The sequence below is a fragment of the Mytilus edulis genome, chromosome 13 (genome assembly GCF_963676685.1).
Source record: "Mytilus edulis chromosome 13, xbMytEdul2.2, whole genome shotgun sequence".
Lineage (NCBI taxonomy): Eukaryota > Metazoa > Mollusca > Bivalvia > Mytilida > Mytilidae > Mytilus > Mytilus edulis.
The window spans coordinates 1,512,570-1,523,779 of record NC_092356.1 but is presented as its reverse complement, the minus strand read 5'-3'; the positions used below and the strand labels follow the sequence as shown (position 1 = coordinate 1,523,779).

Genomic DNA, 11,210 nt, shown 5'->3' with positions numbered 1-11,210 from the left:
CACATTCTATGTAGTTTTTTGTTCATTTAAATAATATACTATGAATAGTTATCAAAAGTGCTGCCTATGTTACAAAACAAATAAGAATATGAAAAGGAACAAAAACCATATCAATTTACAACCAAATTCAGTACGTGCGTACACTTTTTTTTATGGTACTTTTTTTACTTTGTACCTTGGTTTCAAAGGCAAATTATAAAATGGTGTGTAGATAATATAAGATCGTGTAATTTAATTGAAAAAAAAGTTATTATTCCGGAATACAAGTTTCATATCAAAGGCAAAGAGGATGACCTTTAATTGATTTATAAAATCTTCAATATATTGTGATGTAATATTAGTAGTTAAACAAATTAATGGGAGGAAACACACCCTAGATCGATTTACTATTTACATGACCTAATTGGCCCTGTGTGTACACATTTTGTTATTAGACCTTAGTTTTAATTTTCACCATGTTTAATTTACCTAGGTTTTTAAATAGATTACAAAGTATTGCGTAGGTGTTATAACTACGAGTAATTCAAATAAAAACGAAAGTTGATATTACGGAAATACACAGTTCATATCAAATCCTTACACAGGAGGATGGCAGGTAAACAATTTAACTTTAATTTACATAGAAATCTGATTTATAATGTGATAGAATAGTTACAAACTGCTGTTTTTCAAATGTAAAACATTGCAAACGTGTTAAATGTTATTTTCATTAAAACGAAAGTAAATATAACAGAAAGACCCAACTCTTAAACAGACAAAGAGAATGACAGGTACACCATATAATTTTATTTCAAATACAAATATAATTTCATTTTATCTTTAAATTTTCTTTTCTCGCAGACAACAAAACCACGAAAAAGATAAACACATCATGCACATGAACAATCTGGAATACGTCATTATTTCAACCAGTCCTCTTTCTTTGATTTTGATATCAGCTAATTAGTCTATACCCTCTAAGCTTTCACCCAAACTTGTACTAGACAAATATCAACATAACGATTGGCACACGTGTGATATGTTCTACTTAGGCCGTGTGCACACCAATCATCGTGTACAGTAAACATGTTTACAATCAGTTTAATGCAAGTACACTAGTTGCACATTAAAGTTGTTCACATCTATACACCTTGTTTAATTACCTGTACATAAGATTTGGTCACACTTGTAAACTATATTTCCTTTAAAGGCTCATTATGTTAAACCGAATGCCTATTTTCGCCCAACTTTTTAGCAGTTAGGTAACGACCATTTGAACTAAAAAAAGGGTGTATGGATTTTGCCAATTTGTTTGCTATCATCGAAAAAAAATGAATAAAAACGTTCGCGCGAAAAAACTTCTGACTCAGACCCGCCCTCCCCCTTTTTTGTTTTTGCTCCTTTATAAAGGCAATTTTATTTTGTTCCTTTTATAATTGTTATACGATGATGACTGATGTACCCATATTTTGACTATTTTATTTATTGTGTCTGTTTATTTAACGCATCAATGTAAATATAACGGAATTTGATGAGACTGTCATTAAAGTGAGAGGGTTAGCGCTATAGAACCAGGTTAAACCACCATTTTCTACATTTGAAAATGCCTGTACCAAGTCAGGAATATGACAGTTCTTGTCCATTCGTTTTTGATACGTTTTGTTATTTGATTTTGCCATGTGAGAATGGACTTTCCGAATTAATTTTCCTCTAAGTTCAGAATGTTTGTGATTTTCCTTTTCATGATTTATAGTAGTTTTAAGGTAATAAAGATGTCTCGATTACACATTAAAAAACGTAAGCTGTATCAGCGTGCTTGCAGGAAGAAAAAGAATTGAGATGTTAAGGATCACTTCATTTCGATCTTTTGTATTTGTGTCAAATGGTATTTTTTCTTCTGCAAGGAGTATTTGGCAAAGGAGGGGGTAATATTGTTTTATTATTATTTCTAATTGTATTTTAACGGATCTGAGAGTCTAGACAAACAAAACAATTTACCTCACTTGTTTAGTCATGCATTTATGAGTGAATTGTTGTTTGAGAAAAGACCAGTGGCAAATATTTCTGTGTAATTCCAGTTGATGATCGTGCAGTTCTATCTTTTATATTTGTGTCAAATGTATTTTTTTGCCGAGGAGTATTTGGAAAAGAGAAGGGAGTAATGCTTTTTTTTTTAATTATTTCTAAGTGTATTTTAACTGATCTGAGATACTAGACAGACACAACCATTTACTTTTTATAGTATTGCATATAAGAGTGAATCGTTGTTTGAGTAAACCCAGTGGCAAATATTTCTGTCTACGTCCAGTCGATTCGGGAAGACCTTTTTAAATAAATTATGTGTTTGTCATTGATGATATTTATGTCTTGATAAGGGGTTAATAAACACAGTCGGGGCACTTAGCGAACTACATTATATTATGGAATTCCGTAATTTTTGTGGAAAATTAAAGTTGTCTCCCTTTGACTAACAGGCTAAATTTAAGATGGGAGATAACTATGTTTTGAAACTGATTCTCTACAAAAAAAAGGGAGACAAATGAAATCTATTTATTGTTTTCTTAAATACAATGGAAAAAAAAATAATAACATGAAGGGATGTTACCTCGGTGAAGAGTACTCGCTCGGTAAAACATTTACAAAATGGAAACACAAAATTATATCCATTTTATGTATTGTGGGTCGTTGTATTTTTCATTGTTTTATATATGTAAACTGTATATTATGTATAATGTTTTAAGCCATTGGCTCATATGGGCGTACAGTTCTTTTCAATAAAGAATTTAAGGACTTATAAACGTAAAACCCTCAACATTATAACAATGGACTAGATAATATGAATTATATACCATATAAATCATAATTAAAAGCTTTTTTAATACATGACATACATGTTCTTATTTTATTATGTAAACTGACAACTATCTAATCCAGTAATTAAGTGATATCTATAGAAAAAAATATTACTCAAACAACAGTATTAAGGGACCGTAAAAAACACATTTTTAAAATAATCAACAAAGGGGTGATGTTTGAACTAACTGATGATCACTGATGACTTTAATAATTTTCTGAGGGTCTACATAAGGTGCATTGAATTTGTCTGATCTAAAAGTAGTATCTTGACAACTGTGCCTGGGATGAGGCTAATTCTCAACTTTATTTGTAACTAACAGTCCTGCTGATGAAAATATATGCTCTGACGGTATAAATGGTGAGGGAATGACTTAGATTAGCTTAAAATGTAAGATTTTGAAAACTGATCTTGTTCATGGCATACCTCTGTTTGGGAGAATTTTAAATGAGAGCTAAGCGGAAATATTCGATTCGTATTTTAATTATCGAAAAATATTAGATAGTATAATTGCAGGACATAAATACAACTATTGACAAATTGTTGATGCAATCACATTGACGTATGCGTATCTGTTTCCATATGTGTGCTATAAATACATTATAATCTGCAGAGATATATAAACTGTGTAATTATAAATCGTCTAAGCTACAAAATATTGTGCTTTATCAATGAAGTGAAATACGATACTAATACATCTGTGTACTGTAAGCTGCAGTAACAAGGTATTTGATTTTTAATGGCTCAAGTGCATCAGGAAACCTCATTATATCTAGTGATAGTTCAACGATTAGACATTTCTCTTAAGCTAGAAATAGAGGTCACATTGGTACGCTGATCCCTCAAATTGCACTTGCCACTTTAATATATAATATTTTGTGATAAAAGTTTAGAGATTAACTTTGAAAACAGACAACGCATCACAATACACAAGCGTAGATATTAGTTATAAATTATTATTTTTGTTTTAACTTTAATTGTTAATATGCTTCTGAAGGAAAACAAACTAATCGACGACACAAAATAAAATAAAACTAAATTAATCATTTGAAAAAAGTCTATATAATAGAAAAACACTCACAACAAATTTATGAGTTTGTTTGAATGTTAAATTCGTTTTTTTTTTCGTATGTTCTAAGAGGGGGGATAGGAGGGGTCCTGATCCCGAAATCCCGGACTTAAAAAAACGAAATCCCGAGGTCCCGAATTTAAATAAAGTAAATCCCGACGTCCCGAAATCCCGAGCTTAAAAACACCCGATCCCGGAGTCCCGATAAAGGTCCTATCCCCCTTTTTCTTACTTTCACGGACTTCAACGTGAAAGGTTGCTGGAATTTAAATTAAATTTATAATAAATGCTAAAAGCTTGTGAAATACTAGAACTCTTTTCTTCTCGCGTTTGTTTGAATTATATGACTAATGTTATGGCATATTCAACTAAACTGGGAAGCAGCGCTGTATTTTGTTTACGTTCTAATGTACAAGTAGATTTAAATAGTCAACAAAACTTAATATGACTCCGCGAGCACCACAGTCTTTCCTCTGACATATAATACAGGGGCGGATCTAGCCATATTAAAAGGGGGGTCCTAAACTCAGGACAAAAAGGGGGGTCCAACTATATGTTCCCATTCAAATGCATTGATCGGCAAAAAAGAGGAGGGTTCGAACACCCGGACCCCCTCCCCCTGGATCTGCTAATGTAATAGTTCTTATTAATTGCCTCGAAAAATATCACTCATACGAAAGATGTCTATGCCAGCACGAAACTGACGGGTCGGTTTGAACATGACATGACACATTTAATTGTATTGCAATACATGTATTGTAATCCTTCTTTTAACATAAGCAGTATTGTTCATATGTTCAATTAATTTATGAAACTTTTCTAGGAGTTTTTGCTTAATTTTATTCTAATAATACGGTAGAGAATTTATATTTCCTGCAGGAAAAAAATGAGTAACAAGTCAACCTTCAATATTATTGCATTCATCACACAAAAAAAACACAAACAAGCTGTCCCAAGTCAGGATCATGTAATTCAGTGGTTGTCGTTTGTTGATGTATTACATATTTGTTTTTCGTTCATTTTTGTACGTTATTTAGGTTTGCATTGTTTTATATTTGTCATTTCGGAACCTATTATAGCTGACTATGTGGTTTGGGTTTTGCTCATTGTTGAATACCGTACGGTGACCTATAATTGTTAGTTTCTATGTCATTTGGTCTCTTGTGGAGAGTTGTCTCATTGGCAATCATACAACATATTTTTTATAAGATAAAGTTTAGTTCACGATTTCTGAAATCTTTCAACATCAAGAATCACTTACACAGTGAAAATTGTTTTTCTTGAACTTGAGGTGAGTGATATTTTCCCCATATCGAAGTCCTAACTAATATTTCATGTCGAGTTTTTAGCATTGCATACTGAAAGAGGAAAAAAAGGAATATTGCAGCTAGACAAAGTCTTTCAATTTTATTTATTCATTCATTGTCTGCACTGTAATGAAAGATTCGAATTACCTCTATTTTCACTACTGTCCCGGAATATTGTGCGAGTTAAAACAAACCAAAAAAACGCTAGTTTAATAATAACTGGAGGCTCAAAATAGCCTGTGTTGCTCATCTTGGTATATATCATATTAGACAAAGACACACTTCAACATAGTAGACGAGAAAAAGTATTAATGACAAAAACAGATATGGTTTTTTTTATCTTATATTGGCGGTCATTTAAGTCTGTACAGTTTCTCTCATTTATATCTTATTTAGGACTAAATGCTTAAGTTTCAAAGATATAAATCAAACACTGCATCCCCGCTTATTTACTATTTAGCCATTCTGCCATCTTGGTTGATATTTGGTCAATGGATACATTTTTTTGAACTAGATACTGTAGGGATTGTTTATGCAAAGTTTGTTTTAATTTGGACAAGTATAGTTTCAGAGGAGAATTTTTTGGCAAAGGATTACCGAAATGTAAGACAAATTGTGGGAAATTAACTGTAAAAGGCAATAACTACTTTTTGTAGACCTTGTTTTGCTGAAAAAGTTTGCTGTCAACAGTTTTTCTTCATGCATGGTAATATTCAGGATGATAGCCAAAAACTGCAAAATTTTCTTTCAACTATCAGTTCAAGGGGAAACAACACAACAACGGGTTGTCTAATGCATTGGCAGATAACTTTTGACTGAACGAACATAAGATTTGCTATAAATGCTTTAGTTTCGGAGATTTATACGCCAAAAACTGCATTTTACCCCGATGTTCTATTTTTAGCGATGACTGCCATCTCGGTGCACAAGCGTGGTCATATGCATCGGAATTAATTTTTTATCTACATACCCTAATAATGATTTAGGCCGAAATTGGTTTTATTTGGCCCAGCAGATTCAGAGTGGAATATCTTTGTAAAAGCTATCAGACGACAACGACGGACGAAGGACGACAATTGATGAGAAAAGTTTAATAAATAATCTCATTTTGTCACTTTTGTCCTGGTGAGCTTAAAAGGAGATATTTGCAATTTGTAAATTTTATATACACAGTTATACATATTTTCTTGGATTGAATAAAAAACCAAACTAATCATAATGCATCTCGTTTGAATTGTTTTATCATTTGTAATTTCGGGGCCTTTCATATAGCAGACTATGCTGCACGAATTTTACTCATAGTTGAAAGTTGTATCATGACCTTTATAGATATAAGAAGATAACATATGATTGCCAATGAGACAACTCTCCATTAAAGTCATATTTTTTAAAGATAAACCATTGAAGGTCAAAGTACAGTCTTATGTGTACCATTTACTAGTTTTCTGGATCTTGAGTTGATTAAGAGAGCATGAAACTAAAAAGACTCAATGTGTCAGTGGCAACTCAGGCGCGGATCCAGAGGGGGTAGGGGGTCCGGGGGTTGGAACCCCTTTTTTTGTTGGACGATCAATGCATTTGCATGGGGACATGTAATTGGACCTCCCCCCCCCCCTTTGTCCTGGGTTAGGACCCCCTCCCCGTTTTTTAAAATGGCTGGATCCGCCCCTGCAACTATTTGATACCCTTTGATAATTTGATTCACTTCATGTCAAACCACCTTTTAAAAAGTCACACTTACAATTTTGTAAATATACACGTGGCTTAAGCATAGTTTCATCAAATTTATACCGTTGGTTTTCCCGTTTGAATGGTTTTACACTAGTAATTTTGGAGCCCTTTATAGCTTGTTGTTCGGTGTGAGCCAAGGTTCCATTTTGAAGGCCGTACATTGACCTATAATGGTTTACTTTTTTTAAAATTGTTATTTGGATGGAAAGTTGTCTCATTGGCACTGCACACCACATCTTCCTATATCTAAGAGCTGGTCTTGCGAGACTTCCCCTGGAGCTACATATTAAATTTCCATCTATATTGTATGGTTTACGTTTATATTCTCATGCCATTTTTCCTCTTGTAAAGGAATCATTCATTTTGTCTCAAAGCTTAGACTATGTGCGAATTTATTCTTCAGTTGGTTCTCATATGTAAAACATGTATCAGAAGAAACTGGTATGGATTTAGACACTTTCAAGAAATATTCCTCTCATAAGATAACTAAAACTATTAGAGAACAAATAAAATTAAAATTGAAGGATTTTTATGAAAAGATAGTAAATGATAAGATATGAAGGATAACAGCAAACTCACTATTTATAATCTTGTAAGACTAAATAATACAAATGAAAAATATTTAACTTACTCAAAATTTTAATTAAGAAAACTAATAACAAAACTAGAATAAGAGATCATAATTTATTAATAGAAAAAGGAAGATATCTTAGAATGCCAATATATATAGAAGAAAGATTAACTGCAACCAATTTGAAGATGAAATTCATTTCTTTTCTATTTTGTAATAGTAACAGTAATAATAGAAAAGTGTCTTTTTATTTAATTATACCCAATCCAAGATCACACATTCAGGTAAATATAACAGGTGTTTTCGTCTTTCCTGTTATTTTTAGATTTCGGAGATAAAGCCACTGGCTAAAATCAAAACAGCTATAAGTTAAGCTTTACGATGTTTTATATTATATAACTTCCTCAATAGTGCAAATGAATTACAATGAAAGTTGAATGGTAATGTTCCAAAAAGACAGAATAGATAGTTATTTCAGTAAATGGTCAATACTAAATATACAATGTATACATGTATCAATGTAAATGCACGGCATCTCTTCAGCTTGCCCGCTGTTATCTTATGAACAAGTCACACTAGACCGCGATCGCACCACGATCAGCGCGATATAAAAAGTATTCAGATCGTGTTGAGGTCGCGGTATGGGCGGCATGAACATGTAAATTTTGGATGTGTTCACGATGCTACTACGACTTCATTACTTTTCTACAACGATTCCGCCAAGAGTATACCCCGTTTTCACCACGCTTGTTCTGCGACCTCACTACGATAATCACGATCTTGCTACGCTCATCACGTTCTTACTACGATTATACCACACTTTATCCGATTAAAAAACGATCTTAGCACGTTTCTTCTGCGATTAAAGAACGATTTTATCACGATCATTCCACGATCTTACCATGTTCATATGGCGATTTTACTGCGCTCTCGGTAATATAATAACGTCAATATCATGTTGTCGGAGTCAATATAAATACTGTTCCATTCCTCCTTATTTTCATTTATACGTAGAATTCTCGATAACAACACAGACAGGCCACCAAAATCTACAATATTTTGTATTTTTGCATGATATGGATAGAGGTAGAGTCAGTTGGGCCTCTGATACGAATCCTGATCCAGATGAGATGTCGGATTAACCTATCACAACGTATATTGCTGATCTATCAAGATCAAATGAAGATATTTTATTGAACAATTAATAGTGGGATGATACAAATGTGTCAAGCATGGCTGAGCTGTTGGAGACTAGCGACACTAGATCCAAATTATATACAGACGAATAAAACCTGGGGAGCATTTACATGCTTTATTTGACAATGAGAATGAGCCCGAGCATGGCTATAAGTAAAAATGGTCGTAGTATAAACGTAGTAAGGTCGTAAGACGTGCGTTATTAGGACGGCATGAGCGTGCTAGAATCGTTCTATGATCTTTAAAGCGGGGTTTACACAGTGTCGATTATTGCTCCCGTTTGAGATCAGACTGCGCTAAGACTCGAAAAGTTAAAAAGTTGGATTACCATCCTCAATGATATGGAATGTCCTGTTATTGCCTGAACGCTGTAGTATAAGTTCGTAACACTCAGACTCCTACGGATCGGAGAGTTTGGACAAGCACCCCGACAGTTAGGTGCGTCCCTTAACATTCGGGAAGTCTCAATCAATTTTGTCTAGACGAATTACAATCGTTATTATGTCGTGACAAATTCTCTAGTATCGCGATGATCAAAATCGTAACAATGATCTGTGACTAAGAATTTCATTATCCCAGGAATTGATCACCTTAGCCGTATTTGGCACAACTTTTTGGAATTGTTGGTCCTCAGTGCTCTTCTTCTTTGTATTTGTTTGGCTTTATAACTATTTGGAACTGAACGTCACTAATCAGTCTTATGTAGACGAAACGCGCGTCTGCCTTAAAAAACTATAATCCTTGTGTCTTTGATAACTATTTTCTGGACAGTGTCATGTGGAACGGGCATGATCTAGAAAGATTTACCATTGCTGTTTTTTTTGCCGATTGAGTCCAGATTGCATCCCGAATGCGAACAGTCCAAGATACGAATGAGTCCAGCATGCCGTCTTATGACGGAAATTGATATATGAGATTTGAAAATTTTAAAAACTTTGTACTATAATGACGCACTGGGTCAGTTTATTAAGCGCGCTAGTTCACAAGGCAAATATAGAAAAAAGAAGAAATGGTATGATTGCCAATGCATCAACTCTTCACAAACGACCAAAATGGCACAGAAATTGACAACTATAGGTCAACATACCGCAAAGTCAGCTATAAAAGACCCCAAAATGATAACGTAAAACAATTTAAACGAGAAAAATAACGGCCTAATTTATGTACCAAAAAATGAACGAAAAACAAATATGGAACAGAAACAAACGACAGCCACTGAATTACAGGCTCCTGATTTGGGAGAGACACATACATACTGAATGTGGCGGGGTCAAACATGTTTGCGTGATCGCAACCCACTCCCTTACATGTAACAGTGGTGTAATAGTACAACATAAGAACGATCTATAAAAATCAGTTGAAAGTCTTAACTCGACAGATGATTAAAGATACAAATACTACATGAAAATACACGTGGACGTTTCCAGGTACTTGTACATCCCAAACAAAACCAAATAGACACTTAAGTACAAATATGAGAGTACTCACAGTAAGCCTAATAAACTCATCGTAGATACAAGGATTTACATTTTGTATTTGAGCCAGACGCGCGTTTCGTCTACAAAAGGCTCATCAGTGACGATCGAATAAAGTTCGAAATTGAAGAGTTTCTACTCGAATACATTATTCTGACTCCTGGCAGACAAGATTTTCTTTTACACCTGTCAAGCGGAAAAGCAGCAAATACTGATTTTCAATTTATATGTTTGATCAGGCACAAGTCTTAATCCACGATCTTTTTTTCCCCAAAAAAATCTACAACTTTCAGAATAAATCTTGGTAGAGCTAAACAATTATTTTTTTGTGAGAGATGCATTCATCTGTTTACTTTTCTGTTGGTTTTTTTGTAGGTGTTTTATTACTCAGTATTTAATGTTGTTTTGTGTACTCTTTGTCTTTTTGTAGTTTTAATACATTTCAGTACCAGGGTTTATTTCCGTTGTCATGGGCAGCCTCTTCGTGGGTGTGTTACATGCGATACGTTTTTCGTGCAGTTTTGCAACATTCAGACATTTGAATGTGTCCCTGTCGAGCTGACACAAACACAATAGCCGCCTTTCGAATGTGTCTTAAAATATTCTTGTGTTACCTATTCTAAGATCGGTTCCGGACTTCTTTTTACTTTGCATATTGCTGTGTGTTTGTTGATTCCACATAGAATAGCTGTACATGTATACATGGGGGGGGGGTCAGATTTCACTAAAGAAGTTATATATAAATTGAGGTCTAGCAGGACGGCAACAGTGCAGGCGATTGGATGTCCCGGCGAGGGAACAACAAAAAATTTGCGAAAGCAAGTTTACAGATCTAACATTGTTGGGTTGATGTTTAGACGAGTTTTATATATATACTTAGATATATTTATACGAGTCTAAATTCAAAACTACGTTCAAACCTATGATTGCGTTGGATAAAAACCGCAATTTTTATACTCGTGCATGTAAACCAAATTTCGTTGTAGAAAGGTCTAAAAACAGCACAAACAACATTTTCCAAAAGACT

The 11,210-nt window shown here is 33.9% G+C and overlaps 1 protein-coding gene across 1 annotated transcript in view; it reads left to right on the top strand.

Annotated features, from left to right (window-relative positions):
* Positions 1 to 484: 484 nt before the first annotated feature.
* LOC139502334 (uncharacterized) overlaps positions 485 to 11,210 on the top strand; it is a 55,489-nt gene continuing 44,763 nt past the window's right edge. Inside the window, exon 1 of the mRNA XM_071291781.1 lies at positions 485 to 595. Coding sequence (XP_071147882.1) covers positions 589 to 595 — 7 coding nt within the window. The 5' untranslated portion in view covers positions 485 to 588. The remainder of the gene's footprint in view (positions 596 to 11,210) is intronic.